The sequence below is a fragment of the Oncorhynchus keta genome, unplaced genomic scaffold (assembly GCF_023373465.1).
Source record: "Oncorhynchus keta strain PuntledgeMale-10-30-2019 unplaced genomic scaffold, Oket_V2 Un_contig_2759_pilon_pilon, whole genome shotgun sequence".
Classification (NCBI taxonomy): Eukaryota; Metazoa; Chordata; class Actinopteri; order Salmoniformes; family Salmonidae; genus Oncorhynchus; species Oncorhynchus keta.
In genome coordinates this window covers 221,445-240,820 of record NW_026285609.1, presented here as the reverse complement: position 1 = coordinate 240,820, position 19,376 = coordinate 221,445, and the positions used below count along the sequence as shown (strand labels likewise).

The following is a 19,376-nucleotide window of genomic DNA, read 5'->3' as shown; positions in this document are numbered from 1 at the left end:
TGCTGCCCCCTACCTAACTGCTGCTGCCCCGCTACCTAACTGCTGCTGCCCCTACCTAACTGCTGCTGCCCTCCTACCTAACTGCTACTGCCCCCCTACCTAACTGCTGCTGCCCTCCTACCTAACTGCTGCCCCACCTAACTGCTAACTGCCCCCTACCTAACTGCTACTGCCCCACTACCTAACTGCCCTACCTAACTGCTGCTGCCCCACTACCTAACTGCTGCTGCCCCCCTACCTAACTGCTGCTGCCCCCTACCTAACTGCTGCTGCCCCCCTACCTAACTGCTGCTGCCCCCCTACCTAACTGCTGCTGCCCCGCTACCTAACTGCTACTGCCCTGCTACCTAACTACTACTGCCCCCCTACCTAACTACTACTGCCCCACTACCTAACTGCTACTGCTCCCCTACCTAACTACTACTGCCCCACTACCTAACTGCTGCTGCCCCGCTACCTAACTGCTGCTGCCCCACTACCTAACTGCTGCTGCCCCCTACCTAACTGCTGCTTCCCCCTACCTAACTGCTGCTGCCCCGCTACCTAACTGCTGCTGCCCCCCTACCTAACTGCTGCTGCCCCCCTACCTAACTGCTGCTGCCCCCCTACCTAACTGCTACTGCCCCCCTACCTAACTGCTGCTGCCCCCTACCCCTGCTGCCCCCTACCTAACTGCTGCTGCCCCGCTGCTGCCCCGCTACCTAACTGCTGCTGCCCCCTACCTAACTGCTGCTGCCCCCCTACCTAACTGCTGCTGCCCCCTAACTGCTACCTAACTGCTGCTGCCCCCCCCTACCTAACTGCTGCTGCCCCCTACCTAACTGCTGCTGCCCAAACTACCTAACTGCTACTCCCCCCTGCCCCCCTACCTAACTGCTGCTGCCCCGCTACCTAACTGCTGCTGCCCCCTACCTAACTGCTGCTGCCCAAACTACCTAACTGCTGCTGCCCCCCTGCTGCCATACAAGCTAGAACCGCCACTGTATACATACAGCATCTGTAAGGTCCCTCAGTCAAGTATTGAATTTCAAGCACAGATTCAACTATACAGACCAGAGAGCTTTACAAAAGCCTCATAAAGGAGGGTAGTGATTGGTAATTGGGTAACAATGTCAAATCAGATATTGAATATCTATTTAATTTAACATTTAACTAAAATGTAATTCAAATATAGGACAAAACACATCATGACAAGAGAGACACCACAACACTATATAGAGACCTAAGACAACAGCATGGCAGCAACCCAACATGACAACATGTTAGCAACACAACATGGCAGCAGCACAGCATGGTAGCAGCGCAAAGCATGGTAAACATTATTGGGCAGACAACAGCACAAGTGGCAAGAAGGTAGAGACCACAATACATCACGTGAAGCAGCCACAACTGTCAGTAAGAGTGTCCATGATTGAGTCGTTGAATGAAGAGAATGAAGTATGGTCACATTAATAATTATGCTGTGGATGATGTTTTAAACCACCCAGACACAACAAAGATACATTGGTCCTTCTGAACTGAGCTGCAGGACAGGAAGGAAACTGGTTAGTCATTTTAAAACAGCTAGAGTTCAATGGCTGTGGTGGGAGAAAACTGAGGATGGATCAACAACATTGTAGTGACTCCACAATAATGACCTGAATTACAGAGTAAAAATAATTATAAAATGTACAGAACAAAATATTACAAAGCATGGATATGTATGCAACAAGGCAACAAACTGAACACAGCAGGGGAATACACGTTTTAGCCTAAATGCAAAGCCTTATGTTTGGGGAAAATCCAACAAACACATCACTGAGTAACTGCCTCCTTATTTTAAAGCATGGTGGTGGCTGCATCATGGTATGGGTATGCTTGACATTGGCAAAGACTGGGAAGTTTCTCAGGATGAAAATTAACAGGATGAAGCTAAGTACAGGAAAAATCCTAGAGGACAACCTGATCAGTCTGCTTCACACCAGCCACCGGGAGAGGAATTCACCTTTCAACAGGACTAAGACAAATCTACACCGATTGGTCATCAAAATCAAAAGACCAAGGCGCAGCATGGTAAGCGAACATAACTCTTTAATTAAAGAGAGAACACTGAACAGAACTAAACAACGAACCGTGAGATAATATGGCTAGTGCAGAACAGGCAACTGAACCTAGAATAACAACCTACAAAATACCCAGGGAATATGGCTAGTGCAGAACAGGCAACTAAGCCTAGAATAACAACCTACAAAATACCCAAGGAATATGGCTAGTGCAGAACGGGCAACTAAGCCTAGAATAACAACCTACAAAATACCCAAGGAATATGGCTACCTCAATATGGTCCCCGATCAGAGACAACGATAAACAGCTGCCTCTGATTGAGAACAAATCTAGGCAACCATAGACATATAAACACCTAGACTAGAATACCCCATGACATACAAAAAACCCTAGACAATACAAAAACTAAACAAACTACCCTTGTCACAATCTGACCTAACCAAATAATAAAGAAAACATAAATAACTAAGGTCAGGGCATGACAGTTACCAAGAAGACAGAGAATGTTCCTGAGTGGCCAAGTTACAGTTTTGAGTTAAGTCTGCTTGAAAATCTATGGCAACACTTGCAAATTGCGGTCTTGCCATGATCCACAACATCTTTACACAAACTATATGACCTAGTGTGGCCTAGCCTAAACCACAAAAACCATCCAAGACCATTATTTCTCCTCCAGCAAACTCTATAGTTGGCTATATGCATTCGGGCAGGTAGAGTTCACCTGGCATCCGCCAAACCCAGATTCATCCGCTGGACTGCCACCTCAATTACCTCGACTAACCTGTGCTTCCCCCCCCGCTGCTCTATTTTTATTTATTATTTTATTTTTTTACTTAATACTTATTTGCTTCAACTGCATTGTTGGTTAAGGACTTGTTGTATTCGGCGCATATAAACTTTGTAAAACTTTGTAAATACTATGTGAAGAAATCCAAGGTGGGTGTGGACTTTCTATAGGCGCTGTATTTCAAAATGTAAACATGGCAAATGCATACTACAATGTAAACACAGAAAACATGAGAAGATTAAAGGAATGATCTTTGTCATCAGGTGACAATAACACAACCCTTCTGTAACGGTTCTCTTCTATCTCCTCCTCTGACGAAGAGGTGGAACAAGGATCGGACCAAAATGCAGCGTGGTTAATTCGATACATGTTTAATGAAGAATAAACACTAACAATACAAAACAATAAACCGGACCGTGAAAACCTATGCAGCCTATCTTGTGATAACAACGACAGGAACATCCACCCACAAAACACTCAAAGAATATGGCTGCCTCAATATGGTTCCCAATCAGAGACAACGAAAATCACCTGCCTCTGATTAAGAACCGCCTCAAGGCAACCATAGACTTTCCTAGACAACCCTACTCAGCCACAATCCCAATACCTACTAAAACCCCAATACAGAAACACACCACAAAATAAACCCATGTCACACCCTGGCCTGACCAAATAAATGAAGACAAACATACATACTTCGACCAGGGCGTGACACCTTCTCTCTGACGGACACCGGACACCCTCAAGTCTTTGTTAAACAGGTGGAACAGGAAGCCATCATTGGTGAAAGGTATGTGCAGGGCTATAAAAGCTCAAAGTCTTGCAAGGGGACAATTGAAGTCTGGTGTACAACCAAACGTATACTGTAGATCTACAGAGACATCATGAGAGTCACTGCAGCCGTCCTATTGGTCCTCTGTCTCCTGACCATCAGTCATGGTAAGTTACCATCATCTGAAACATGCTTGATCAATATGGAGTTGATGAAGTTTGCTCCATAATGTCATCCTCCTTGTTGTCTGTGTGCTCGACTCATGTCTTTGTCTCCATAGCCTGGGACTGTCAGGAGGTAGAAAACATCAAGAATCTGATGCAGATCGATGCAGGACTGGGACAAGTGGTTGCTACGGACACAAGTCAAATCCCCTACTACCTGGTAGGTGATGAATGGATCCGCCTGCCTGGTTCCCTGAAGCATATCACTGTAGGACCAGCAGGGATCTGGGGTGTCAACAAGGACTATGCAATCTACAAGTATGTGGCCGGTAACTGGGTGCAAGCTGCAGGTTAGTGGAGAGAATTACCCAATATTTATCCAGAGGACACCTGCTTCTTAGCTTTCCTGATACCATCAGGGTGTTCAAAACATTTTAAATTGTAACTTGTAGGTCATTTGGCAGTACTCACAGATATGTGCTCCTTGTTTGCTTGTCCGTCTGTCTGTCTGTCTTTGTGGTCTTCAGGCCTTCTGAAACAGTTGGATGCTGGAGGTGAACAGTTTATTGTGGGGGCCAACATGGACGATACTCCATTCTGTCTGACACATAGTGCCACAGTTGGCTACAAGGGTCCAGGCTCACCTCTTCCATGGACAGGATTGCCAGGAGCTGTGAAGTACTACAGTTGTGGACCCTTTGGGTGCTGGGCAGTCAACAAGAATGATGATATCTTCTTAATGAGTGTAAGATCTGGGAAAGAGTGTGAGAGCTGGAGCAGAGTAGTAGAGGATGGAGAACCTCAGTTATTCTTAAACTGTTTCATATTATATCTGTTGTAATTGTCCTAAAACACTGATTGATCTGTTTGTTTCCAGCTGAATCAAGACTGTCAAAACAACGGGTGGAGTCACATTGACGGCAAGCTTTCCATGATTGAGGTGGCAACTGATGGTCGTGTCTTTGGGGTCAACTCTGAGGGTAGTGTTTATACCAGGTAAGGTTACTACTGAACTATGTGTATAATAATGGTATACCTTTAATTATTATCCTTACTGTACATGCTTTGTGAAGCTCTTTACACAACTAGTAAAATACATAAATAAAATCAGTCAAATATAATCAGATCTAAACTTATAGGACTTATAAAGACATGTGTAGACATTGTAAGATAAAGTATGTAAAAGTGGGATGTCCTGTGAAGCTACAGTTTGGGATAAAAACAACTTCCCAGACACCCCACCACTTGTTTTGGTAAACAGCTGAGGAATGTAGTTAGAGAAATGTAACCAACCTCTAATTCATACATGGAGCTACGGATGCAAAGACAGATCAATTATTTGTTTTAAAAAACCATGTTATATAACATGTTTTTTAAAGCTATACATTGTTAGTTTACAATAACATTGTTTACAAACGATTGAGTAAAAGCTTACATTTTAGCTTCTGATGTGGTTGGATAAGCTTTAAAACATGAACCCCACCCCTTTCTTCAACACAGAGACGGCATCACAGCCAGTAAACCAGAGGGCACCGGATGGAGCAATATCCCAATGTGCATGCGCATGGGCCACGTGACCTATGACCTGGGCCGTCTTTGGGTCATCTCCAAGTCTGGAGTCACCATGGTGTGCACACCTTAGCCTCTCCTCTGCGTCTGAATGCCGTTCGGGATCTGTCTAAAGTTCACTTGCTAACTCATTGATCTCTCTTTCTGGAACAGCCTTCTGCTTGAGAATAACCAACATTAGTTCATAAGAATCCTTCATTCTAAAACCTACTACTAACTATACTTTTCAGTACTTTATATCTGTCAATAGTAATCACTGATCTTAATGATCTTGCTTCAGAGGTTATTCATTGAGATGGATGGAATCCTTTTAAATGCTTATTATCTCATTATATAATCATGTCCCGTAAAAATAAAGCATTCAGTTTGAAGCTATTGTAATTTCCGTGTTTCTTTGTTTTCATATTGAACAGGGGGATTTTAGTTGCTCTGCCAGTGACAATTTTAGCATGTACATCTTGGTGGGGCAAACTCAACAAATTGTTTTAGATACATTCCAGCAAAGCCACTACACTGGTAGAAAAAAGTACTTCATTGTCATACTTGAGTAAAAGTCAAGATACCTTATTAGAAAATTACTCAAGTGAAAGTCACCAAGTAAAATACTACTTGATTAAAAGTCGAAAAGTATTTGGTTTGAAATATACTTAATTGCTAAAAATGTACATAAGTATCAAAAGTAAAAATTCCTTATTTTAAGTAAACCAGATGGCACAATAAAAAAAATTGACGGATGGCTAGGGGAATACCCTAACACTCTTTAGTGATTTCACCAGATCAGAGGCAGTAGGGATGACTGTAAGGTGCCTCACTAGGACGAGGTAGGTGCAAGAGTCAGGAGCAGGAGAGCACTGAGGTCCAAATATTAAAATATTTATTTGGAAGTCCAAAACTTAACAAAACTGGTCAGGAAACAAACCCAACGATGGCGCCCAACAAAACAGGAATTCGAAGTGACAACAGGAGGGAAAAAAACAATCTACTCCTAAATAAATCACAACGGCACAGACGACCGTTAGAATAGCCTGTGGCGCAATCTAGCACAGGCCCCGAACAAACACAGACATATTCCCGCACAAAATAACAGCAGGCAACGAGGTTAATAAACCCACATAAATTAGAAAACTGTTGTCAGAAACAGACAGACCCAAACGAAAAAGTAATGGAAAATGGATTGGTGGAAGCTTGTAGGCCGGCATCGACGACCACCGAGCACCTCCCGAACAGGAAGAGGAGCCACCTTCGGTGGAAGTCGTGACAATGACAAGGGATGTTCTCTGATAAGGGTGTGAAAACCATTTACTTTTGGGTGCAAGGGAAAATGTATGGAGTAAAAGTACATTGTTTTTTTTTAGGAATGTAGTGAAGTAAAAGTACAAGTTGGCAAAAATAAAAAAGTAAATACAGATACAAAAAAAAAATTACTTAAGTACAGGTAGTACATTAAAGTACATTACACCACTGCATTAAACAATCCATTAATTGCAGTATAAGGGTGACAGACAGTGCCCACAAACTGTTAGGGCCCACATAAAGCTATCCAGACAACAGAGCTTTCCTTTCTGCACCATGGAGTGAATCCTTACCACCAATACACCTGACTATCAGCGGAGCCTGGCAACCTGGTCTCAGAGTAATTAGTATTATTCTGTACGTAAATCTGAGACCACTATTTATTATGATATGTTACATTTCGTATGGGATGTATTCATTTGTGGATGTCCATTACCATTTTCATATGATATGTTACAAATTATAAATTGTATTATATGTTACGAACTTGCAAAACTTACAATATGTTACATATTCTGTTGAGGTGGCTAACGTTAGCTAGCTGGCTAATGTTAGCTAGGCTAGGTTAGGGATTACGTTTAGGAGTTAGGTTAAAGGGTTAAGGTTAGGGGGAAGGGTTAGCTAACATGTTAAGTAGTTGTGAAGTACCTAATAAATAGTAAGTAGTTGAAGTTGCTAATTAGCTAAATTGCTAAAGCTAGCCATGATGAGATTCAAACGCGTTATACGCCCACCCATCCACCCAGACTTAAGTAATCATGTGTCAAACCAAACCTAACATATCATACTAAGTTGAGTGTCCCAGACTTACGTTTATGAGACCAGGCTGAGCATCGTCTGGCAGCAATACAGTTAATTCGGCATAATTTACTGCATTTTATAAAAACAGCTGATATGGCAGACTTGCTTAAATAAATATGGTTTCTACGGATTCCTTGTGGATTTGTGTAACTCGATAAGAATCACATTCTCCTTCAATAATAACATATGCTGACATGAGTTTAGACTTTTGAACCATACACGAACATTATTACATTTATGTTCAGTAAATTCATAATGTTTGTTCTGATCATTAGCAAACGAGCTGTGACGAGGTAGGCCTATTCCTTTAGTACTTTCAAAATGGACACCGCCAGAAATTCAGACGTTATTTCAGATAAATTCAGCAATGTGTTGAGGCCTAAACTTTACTCTTCATTAAATCGAGAGAGAGAGAGAGAGAGAGAGAGAGAGAGAGAGAGAGAGAGAGAGAGAGAGAGAGAGAGAGAGAGAGAGACAGAGACAGAGAGAGAGAGAGAGAGAGACTGAAATTTGAAATATTTTATTAGGCATTTGTGGTCTAAAAAGGAAGGAAAATACAATCCCGAGGATTCACTTTTATGTGAAATATACCGACTCACAGATAGCTCATTGAGCAAACAAAACAACCCTCGCAAAATCAACTGGAATTACATGGAGAAAAACACCTGAGCTAATTATAATACACAAAGTAAGCAAAACAATTAAATGCATAATTCCAACATTACCTAAAATAATGAACAAGATACTAATGCGATAGACCTATATAAGCAATATAACAATTGAGATGTACAAAATACGGCATAAGGGAACATTTTGTGGATAAGAGGGAAGCCATCATTTTGATTATGACATTAATCAGCGAGTTTAAATGGAATTAGTTGATATGCCTTTTTGTTTCAGCCCTTTTGAAATGTACAGAAACAGAATAGGCCGTTCTTACTGTATTCCCCCTATACACCAAGTCAGAATAGTAGGATAAATAACAGGGGCAAAGAAACAGACAATAAAAGCTCTTACAATATTCAATAATGACAGTTCTCTAAAACTGGCTATTGGTTATTGTTAGTGGAATTCTAAATTCCTCTGTATTATTTCCCAATCAGAATTAAATACTCTGTCAATACATTCTATGGGATCGTAAAACCCATATTATTATTATTATAGGAATGGACAGAGACCCAGTCTTAAACTCAGGTAGCAGCGTTTATTACAAGAGAGTACTGCCACATACACATTTTTCCACAGGTTATAAACTGAAAATGACGTCAGCGTTTTTAAAATGTTCTATCTCTTTCATGACATCATTAGTGAGGCCCTATAGTTCTCGAGCCTTCGCTCCACGCCTGAAGTCAAGGTCAGTCAGTGTAAATCAGCATTCTAGACAGTCTGGAGATAGTCCGTCCCTGCCATCTGGAGATAGTACATTCATTTGTACAAGGAACAGACCGTCATTGTTACTAAACTCCTGACTATATTATATACAATTGGGAATGGGAGCAAGAGAGAAAATTCATATATGTACAGTACATTATAGCATTTGGACTAGTCAGTTCTGATTGGAATGTATACATAATTAGTCATTTCAACTATATTTTCCTCCAACAGTTATAGGTGCACCACCGTCAGTTTACATAAGGAAGGTGGCGTGGCAGTCCCTCTTGTGGGCAAACTTTGTCATCATCAAACTTGGTCATCAAAGTCTGGCATTCTCTGGATGAAGTCATGCTGGATTAATGAATGACCAATGATTTCAACCTTTTCTGGCCCATAATGTTGCATGTGAATGTTTATCCTTTTAAGCTTGATAATGAGACCCTTTCAGACAGATGTTTTCAATCCAGAAACCCAGACTTGGACCACACATCCTCTCCACCGAATAGCAGGCAGGGGAAGCAAATAGTGGTTGCTTTGCGGCACTTGCAGCACATTGTTGAATTTGTGATTTCGGACTTGTTGTGTAATGTTTATGTCCAATGGCCGATGAGCACAGAGATGTTTTATTCATAATGTATCTTCATATGATAAGGATTGAAAATGATTTCCCAGTAGATTGACAATGTGATTCATAATGATGACTGCTTGTCTAGCTACATATCATGCTAGCTAAGATTTTGAAAGTATGATGATGACAGCTTGTCTAGCTTTCTAGCTAAGATTTTGAAAGTATGATGTTGACATGATCAGTCCAATCAAAGCTACGGTATAACATGTTTTGACGTCTTTTTTATCTGAACCAAACATAGACATCTATGACTGTTTCAGATTTAGGTTTGGACCGGACAAAAAAACAACTTCCGTGGACATAGAAATCAAGGCCGGTCCAGACAGGACCAAAAAAAGATGTCCAAAAGGTGTCTGCATTTATCCGTGTTTACTGGGGTGTAGCCTACAGTGTCGCCTGAAACAGCGTTTTATGAATGGCCATCTATATGGTAGGCCTACCATTGTGAAACACCAAAAAAAGAACATCAGGTCCAACAGGACCAAAAAAAGACGTCCAGAGGACATTGGCGTCGGCCCGTGCTCACTGGGGTGTAGAGTACCATGTAGGCCATCAAAGGAAATGTATAAATAATGTGTTAGGCCCACCGTTTGTAAAACAGGCTGTTGTGTCATACATTTTATCTCCTGCCTGTAGAAAAGGCTATATACTATTTCTACCATATACTATATCCAGGTACGGGATCAAGCGCGTGAACCAACATTTTTTATGGGCTTAATCATAGAATTACATATACAGTCCCTAAGGATCTCTGTGGGCCTAGTCAAAAATATTTTTTGTTTAACTTATATGTTTAAATATGTTACATTTTAATGTGGCATAAACATAACAAATCAATAATTTTTTCATCTGATTGTCAAACTATCATTTCAAAAGGCTCCTCCATAGGCCACCCGCACATGTTTATCCACTTGCAAGATATTTCCAGCTTCCAAATAGTGGTGAGTGGATAGATACATCTTTTACACAAAACACCAAAAAGTTTAATGTCAAATTTGGCTACTGTCACCAGGGAAGAATTTATACGTCCACTGCTGTTGCTGCGTGTTTCGGTGCCGGCCACTCATCTCTGCCTTGGCAAAATGTCAATGTTCTCGTTGAACCACATCTCGCCTTTCATTTGTCATGTCTCTAACATGCGGTAATCATAAAAAGTTGTGTAATAGGCTAGAGTTTTTGTGAATGGCTCATGTCTCACCCTGGCTCTATCTGCTACATCATTTATGTTGGTGGAGCGTCACAGCGATGCCAACAGAGGGGCCGCTGGGAATGAACATGCAAAATATTTTGTACCCCTGCCTTATCACAGGGCGACATCAGTGCTCACATAAAAAGCATATGTGCCACTGGTTGAGAGCAATTGTAATGGTTTTTGGGCAGAATTACATGAGGGTTTTTTTCACCCCTATGTGTAGTTAAAAGACAATTCTGAGTGTAAACAGCTCATTTACATTTTCAGGCAAGTGATCCAATCTTCAGGTAACCAAAAAATACTCCTGACTTGCCCGATGGGCAGGTGCCTTTCAGACATTAATGTAAATCCCTGATGTGCATGAAGCACGTGACCTACGACCTGGGTCGTCTTTGGGTCGTCTCCACGTCTGGCTTCACCATGCAGTGCCCACATTGAGAATAATTAGTAGTGGGCAGAAACATCCATCATTCTGTATGAACAAGGCATTTGAGAATGCAATCCTTGTCACAGCTCATCATCTCTCATATTACATCATGATCATAGCTCGATCTACCATCAGTGTCCAATAACTAGGCACTCAGTCAATGTTCCAATGTTCATAGTTCAATGTTAGATGAGTAATCAGCATCCCATAACTACACAGAATAATAGGCATCCCATAACTAGTCATCAATCAATGTTCAGTCACAGACATGACATAAACACCTTACCTAAATGTACACTTTAAAACATTTCACTTGGGAAAAGTCCAGTGAGCTTCGATATGGCTGTAATTAAAATTGAGTAATTGTTCAGCTGACATGGAATACTCCATCAACCCAATGATTTCTGCTCAATGTAAAACAATTATGAACTTAAATATTGAAGTTTGCCTTTGCAACACAAATAGCTGAGTTGATCACACAAGAGAGTATAATTTGCTGAGACTGACAACTTTAGAAAACTCTGTTGGCTGAAAATACATGTCTCATTAACATATTTCCCAGTGTGCTACCACTGAAATAACAGCAAATTCTTGCCAATGTTGATATCCCCTGTAGGGTTCAATGATTCATTGAGGTTAAATGAAAAGCAACAGAGTTGGTTTCCTTCCCTGTTTCGGCAGCCTCCCTGAATCTCCATCCGACACTCTAAAATGTAGATGACTGTCTTTAGCAAATTCTCTTCTTACCAGTAATAAACAAATGATTCACCAGATGTGTCAGTTGTGTTAGAGCTGAACAAATGCCACTTAACAACATGGTTTTTGGCGCAAATACAGTTGATAATGTGTTAGTTAACAAATAAAACAAGTAATCAGAGTACATTAACTTATCAACGGATCACAAACTGTTTCTGCATATTGATTATTTATGTTTTTTATACTTCTTTTTTTGTACTATAAATGGAACTAATATAAATTGTGAAAACGGGTTTACCCTGCCTACTCTTGTGAGATTGTTTTATCTGTTTATCTGGTCTGTGGCTACTTGGGGCAGATTTGATAGAGCCCACGTTCTTGTCTTGCATGGAGAAATAGTTCTAGTTCACAAATGTCTTAGTGTGTTTGGACCATGATAGTTTGTTGGTGATGTGGACACCAAGGAACTTGAAGCTCTCAACCTGCTCCACTACAGCCCTGTCGACGAGAATAGGGGCGTGCTCAGTCCTCCCTTTCCTGTTGTCCACAATCATCTTCTTTGTCTTGATCATGTTGAGGGAGAGGCTGTTGTCCTGGCACCTCCTCCCTATAGGCTGTCTTACTGTTTTATTATTATTATTATATTATATCTGCAAATTTAATGATGTTGTTGGAGTTGTGCCTGGCACTGCAGTCATGAGTGAACAGGGAGTACAGGAGGGGACTGAGCATGCACCCTTGAGGGGTGCCCGTGTTGAGGATCAGCGTGACGGATGTTTTGTTACCTACCTTTAACACCTGGGGGCGGCCCATCAGGAAGTCCAGGATCCAGTTACAGAGGGAGGTGTTAATTACCAGGTTCCTTAGCTAAGTGATGAGCTTTGAGGGCACTATGGTGTTGAAGGCTGAGCTGTCGTAAATGAATAGCATTCTCACATAGGTATTCCTTTTGTGCAGGTGGCAAAGGGCAGTACAATAGAGATTGCATCATCAGTATGAAAATCTGAGTGGTTCTAGGGTTTCTGGGATAATGGTGTTGATGTGAGCCAGACGTGAGTGCTACGGGTTGGTAGTCATTTAGACAGGTTACCTTAGTGTTCTTGGGCACAGGGACTATGGGAGTCTGCTTGAAACATGTTGATATTACAGACTCAGTCAGGAACGGGTTGAAAATGTCAGTGAAGACACTTGCCAGTTGATCAGCGCATGCTCGGAGTACACGTCCTTGCAATCCATCTGGCCCGGTGCCTTGTGAATGTTGACATATTTAAAGGTCTTACTCACATCGGCTATGGAGTGAGTGATCACACAGTCATCCGGAACAGCTGATGCTCTCATGCATGTTTCAGTGTTACAGTGCTTCCCTTTGTAGTCTGTAATAGTTTGCAAGCCCTGCAACATTCGATGAGCGTCGGAGCTGGTGTAGTACGATTCAATGTTAGTCCTGTATTGACGCTTTGCCTGTTTGATTGTGCGCTGGAGGGCATTGCAGGATTTCTTATAAGCTTCCGGGTTGGAATCCTGCTCCTTGAAAGCGGCAGCTCTACCCTTTAGCTCAGTGCGGATGTTGCCTGTAATCCAAAGCTTCTGGTTGGGATATGTACTGGTCACTGTGGGGACGACATCATCGATGCACTTATTGATGAAAACAGTGACTGATGTGGTATACTCCTCAAAGTGTTCATGATTTTTATTTTCAAAACAACACTCAAACAAAATAACTTTTGAAAACAAAAGCGTCTAGTTCTGTCAGGTACAGACGCGAAACAGAAAACAAGATCCCACAAAAACCAAACGGAAAATGACAACTTATATGTGATCCCCAATCAGAGACAACGATAGACAGCTGCCTCTGATTTGGAACCACACTCGACCAAAACAAAGAAATAGAAAACATAGACTTTCCACCCGAGTCACACCCTGACCTAACCAAACATAGAGAATAATAGGGATCTCTAAGGTCAAGGCATGACGAGAGGATGGAATTAGAGCTATGTACACGTCTCTGTGTGTGGAGTAAAGGTAGTTTTGCAATGGTCGCCAGGGAAGCATACATTTGTTTGAACTATGGCCCACGTCAACTCTGGCTGACTTCTTTACAATACAACTTTGTCCATTAGTTAGAGCGAACAACCAAAATATGTCTTCTGCTCCGTACTCACCCCCCCAAACAGCAGACATCACACATACAGTTGAGAGGAGCACAAGTTCAATCTGTAGTGCAGCACCCCTGGATAGAAAACATGTTGTGGGGTTATCGGGGACTTTGCTCAAGGTCCCAACATCAAGGGAATATTTTGAGGATGTGAACCCAGCAGCCCTCCAGTTGTGAAATCAATTCCGCCTGTTTATTCCAGCGACCAGCCGGGATTCGAACAGGACACTTTTCGGGCCACAGGTCTAATTCCTTAGCCGCTGGCTACCTACCACAAGTACAGTATATATTGTTGCCTGACTGGTTCCAGAGAAGAAGAAAAAAGGAGTAAACAGTTCTTCTACAGAAAGAGTTAATCTGACAAATGAAGACAAATGCTATGTGTACATACTTGCTAAGGTCTTAGGGTGTAGTACAACAATTTACATGCAGTGTCTGTCAGCAGCAGCCGAAAGAGAGATCCTCAGTCTCTGGTAGATCTGGGTTACTGCCAGACTGAGCAAAACATACAGTAGAGGTGCGAAGGTAATATCACTGGGGAAGCCAGAAAAAAGCCATATTACAACCTGTTGTCATAGTTGTGATAGGGGCGGCAGGGTAGCCTAGAGCGTTGGGCTAGTCACCGAAAGGTTGTAAGTTCAAATCCCCGAGCTGACAAAGGTACAAATCTGTCGTTCTGCCCCAGAACAAGGCAGTTAATCCACTGTTCCTAGGCTGTCATTGAAAAAAGAATTTGTTCTTAACTGACTTGCCTGGTTAAAAAAGGTAAAATAAATATATTTTAAAAATAGTTGTTTGAGTTGTATAACCTGTTAGTTCATATGCCTTGCGACCCTGATATATATGCCTAAGGCTGAGGCAATAAGAATATACCGTGACAAAATAAATTCAACCACACCTTTGTTCATCTTGAAACCAGATAGCAACCGCTGTCCAAAAAGCATATTGCATCCAACAAACATTGACACGACAAACAGCATGGTCAAGGAAGTTCATTTGTCTGACATTTCATGACCACTAAACAACTATTGATTTAGAACCACGTTACCGCAAGTATGAAAAAATAAACAGGAGCTGCCTCCACTATTCCAGCACCATTTAATCTTCAACATTTTAACATCAAATCCCTTATGCTTAGTCTAATACAGCGACAGCTAATATACCAAAATATATAAAAAACGATTTAGTCCAATCAATGTCCAATCAATGTAATCTCACTGTGTTCTTTGGGACCTTCAATGCTGCAGAAATGTGTTGGTATCCTTCCCTAGATCTGTGCCTCGCCACAATCCTGTCTCAGATCTCTACAGACAATTCCTTTGATATCATGGCTTGGTTTTTTCTCTGACATGCACTGTCAACTGTGGGACCTGATATAGACAGTTTAACTTTCTAGATCATGTCCAATCAATTGAATTCACAACAGGTGGATGATCAATGAAAACAGGAAGCACCTGAGCTCAAAATGAGTCTCGTATCAAAGGGACTGATGTGTAAATAAGGTATTTCTGTTTTTTATATTCAACAAATGTAACAAAATCTTGCTTTGTCGTTATGGGGTATTGTGTGTGTAGATGTCGTTTTGTGCAGTCTGCTTTACATAATATACGGAATGCAAAATGATTTATACTTTTCATTTTGATATTGTATTTAGACTATTTAGACTATTTTAAGGACTATTTTACTGGGTGACTTTCACTTGTAGGTGTGGACTCATCTAGTGGGCTGGATACTTGACTTTTTTACCATCAGAAGCCAGAGGTTGAGGGTAGATGGGTGCCTGTCAGGGGAGCTGGCATCATCAACAGGCTCACCTCTGGGACTTCCTCTCACCACTCCAATATATCCTGTATATTCTGTCGTAGCCACTACACTCAGAAAAAAGGGTTCCAAAAGGGTTGTTTGGCTGTCCCCATAGAATAACCCCCTTTGATTCAAGGTAGAACCCTTTTTGGTTCCAGATAGAACCTTTTTGGGTACCATGTTGGACCTCCCAAAAGAGTTCTACCTGGAAACGAAAAGGGTTCTTCAAAGGGTTTTCCTTTTGGGACAGCCGAAGAACCCTTTTCGGTTCTAAATCTCACCTTTTTTTCAAAGAGTGTTCGAGAATGTAGTTTATGGACGACTCAGTAATAGTCCTTCATGCAGTTAAAACTGCTAATGATTTTGTACATTGATGCGACAGTATATTCTTACAACTGAATGTGACAAACACTAAAGATATGTGTATTGATTTCAGGCATTAACCCCATACCCCTCAGAACACTATCATCAAGAGCCTGGTGGTAGACAGCAGGTGGTATACATTATGCTCTAGCTGGTCTGACCAGCATGGTCTAGCTGGTTTTGCTGGTGACAAGCCTTCAGTGTATTTTGGACAATGGTGACAAGCCTTCACTGTGTTTTCGACACAGGTGACAAACCTTCACTGTGTTTTGGACACATACAAGCTTATAATGGTGATGCTGTTATACTGGTGACGAAGCTGGTCAAGCTGGTCTGACCACGTCCAACAGTTTGGGTCGTATTTAGTGATATTTCTAACCCCGGCAGTCATTCTGGATGCATATTGTGTGAGAAGAAAAGTTCAAAATGTTTTATATCCCCACTCTGGGTAGATTCTGATAGGTATTAAACATCCATTTTCAAGCCAGCATGACGTGACTTGATTCTGGTGACTGGCTTATGTTGGTCACCATCAAAAACACACTGAAGTCTGGTCATCACAAAAATATAACAAAGAGACCACGGAAACTAAGCAAAGGCTGGTCACCAGCATCCTCAACAGGCTCTTCCTGGTCTAGGCTGTTTTTCTCACCAGAGGAGGCCATCATCTTTACCCACGTGAATACTATTACCATCATGGTATGGGTATGCTTGACATTGGCAAAGACTGGGGAGTTTTTCAGGATGAAAAGAAATAGGATGAAGCTAAGTACAGGAAAAATCATAGAGGACAACCTGATCAGTCTGCTTCACACCAGACACCGGGAGAGGAATTCACCTTTCAACAGGACTAAGACAAATCTACACTGATTGGTTACTGTCACGGTCATCAAAATGAGGAGATAAAGGCGCAGCGTGGTAAGTGAACATAACTCTTTAATTAAAGAGAGAACACTGAACAGAACTAAATAACAAAACGAACCGTGAGACAATATGGCTAGTGCAGAACAGGCAACTAAACCTAGAATAATAACCTACAAAATACCCAAGGAATATGACTAGTGCAGAACAGGCAACTAAACCTAGAATAACAACCTACAAAATACCCAGGGAATATGACTAGTGCAGAACAGGCAACTAAAGCTAGAATAACAACCTACAAAATACCCAAGGAATATGACTAGTGCAGAACAGGCAACTAAAGCTAGAATAACAACCTACAAAATACCCAGGGAATATGGCTAGTGCAGAACAGGCAACTAAAGCTAGAATAACAACCTACAAAATACCCAGGAATATGGCTAGTGCAGAACAGGCTAGTGCAGAACAGGCAACTAAAGCTAGAATAACAACCTACAAAATACCCAGGGAATATGGCTAGTGCAGAACAGGCAACTAACAACCTACAAAATACCCAGGAATATGGCTAGTGCAAGCTAGAATAACAACCTACAAAATACCCAGGGAATATGGCTAGTGCAGAACAGGCAACTAAAGCTAGAATAACAACCTACAAAATACCCAGGAATATGGCTAGTGCAGAACAGGCAACTAAAGAATAACAACCTACAAAATACCCAGAATAACTAGTGCAGAACAGGCAACTAAACAAAAACAACCTACAAAATACCAGGGAATATGGCTAGTGCAGAACAGGCAACTAAAGCAACTAGAATAACAACCTACAAAATACCCAGGAATATGGCTAGTGCAGAACAGGCAACTAAAGCTAGAATAACAACCTACAAAATACCCAGGAATATGGCTAGTGCAGAACAGGCAACTAAAGCTAGAATAACAACCTACAAAATACCCAGGGAATATGGCTAGTGCAGAACAGGCAACTAAAGCTAGAATAACAACCTACAAAATACCCAGGGAATATGGCTAGTGCAGAACAGGCAACTAAGAACAGGCAACTAAAGCTAAATAACAACCTAGAATAACAGGCAACTAAAGCTAGAATAACAACCTAAAAATACCCAGGGAATATGGCTAGTGCAGAACAGGCAACTAAAGCTAGAATAACAACCTACAAAATACCCAGGGAATATGGCTAGTGCAGAACAGGCAACTAAAGCTAGAATAACAACCTACAAAATACCCAGGGAATATGGCTAGTGCAGAACAGGCAACTAAAGCTAGAATAACAACCTACAAAATACCCAGGGAATATGGCTAGTGGAACAGGCAACTAAAGCTAGAATAACAACCTACAAAATACCCAGGGAATATGGCTGGAACAGGCAACTAAAGCTACAAAATACCCAAGGAATATGGCTAGTGCAGAACAGGCAACTAAAGCTAGAATAACAACCTACAAAATACCCAGGGAATATGGCTAGTGCAGAACAGGCAACTAAAGCTAGAATAACAACCTACAAAATACCCAGGGAATATGGCTAGTGCAGAACAGGCAACTAAAGCTAGAATAACAACCTACAAAATACCCAGGGAATATGGCTAGTGCAGAACAGGCAACTAAAGCTAGAATAACAACCTACAAAATACCCAGGGAATATGGCTAGTGCAGAACAGGCAACTAAAGCTAGAATAACAACCTACAAAATACCCAAGGAATATGGCTACCCAGGCAGAACAGGCAACTAAAGCTAGAATAACAACCTACAAAATACCCAGGAATATGGCTAGTGCAGAACAGGCAACTAAAGCTAGAATAACAACCTACAAAATACCCAAATACTAGTGCAGAACAGGCAACTAAAGCTAAATAACAACCTGGCTAGTGCAGAACAGGCAACTAAAGCTAGAATAACAACCTACAAAATACCCAGGGAATATGGCTAGTGCAGAACAGGCAACTAAAGCTAGAATAACAACCTACAAAATACCCAGGAATATGGAATATGGCTAGGGAATGCAGAACAGGCAACTAAAGCTAGAATAACAACCTACAAAATACCCAGGGAATATGGCTAGTGCAGAACAGGCAACTAAAGCTAGAATAACAACCTACAAAATACCCAGGAATATGGCTAGTGCAGAACAGGCAACTAAAGCTAGAATAACAACCTACAAAATACCCAGGGAATATGACTAGTGCAGAACAGGCAACTAAACCTAGAATAACAACCTACAAAATACCCAAGGAATATGACTAGTGCAGAACAGGCAACTAAAGCTAGAATAACAACCTACAAAATACCCAGGGAATAAGGCTAGTGCAGAACAGGCAACTAAACATAGAATAGCAACCTACAAAATACCCAAGGAATATGACTAGTGCAGAACAGGCAACTAAACATAGAATAGCAACCTACAAAATACCCAGGGAATATGGCTAGTGCA

At 41.4% G+C, this 19,376-nt stretch overlaps 1 protein-coding gene and 1 pseudogene across 1 annotated transcript; both read left to right on the top strand.

Moving 5' to 3' along the window:
• LOC127922898 (fish-egg lectin-like) overlaps positions 1-19,376 on the top strand; it is a 115,286-nt pseudogene that overhangs the window by 69,055 nt on the left and 26,855 nt on the right.
• On the top strand, positions 3,512-5,710 carry LOC127922901 (fish-egg lectin-like). The gene is made up of 5 exons (XM_052506854.1): positions 3,512-3,769; positions 3,883-4,116; positions 4,294-4,511; positions 4,644-4,762; positions 5,267-5,710. Exons 1-5 carry the CDS (start codon positions 3,715-3,717, stop codon positions 5,406-5,408), a joined length of 768 nt encoding a protein of 255 aa, XP_052362814.1. The 5' UTR covers positions 3,512-3,714; the 3' UTR covers positions 5,409-5,710.

Excerpts from the sequence above, each read along its gene's own strand:
- LOC127922901 (XM_052506854.1), top strand. The coding sequence starts at position 3,715 with ATGAGAGTCACTGCAGCCGTCCTATTGGTCCTCTGTCTCCTGACCATC. Across the intron at positions 3,770-3,882 it reads TCTCCTGACCATCAGTCATG|CCTGGGACTGTCAGGAGGTA; the intron begins GTAAGTTACCAT and ends TTGTCTCCATAG. Across the intron at positions 4,763-5,266 it reads GAGGGTAGTGTTTATACCAG|AGACGGCATCACAGCCAGTA; the intron begins GTAAGGTTACTA and ends TCTTCAACACAG.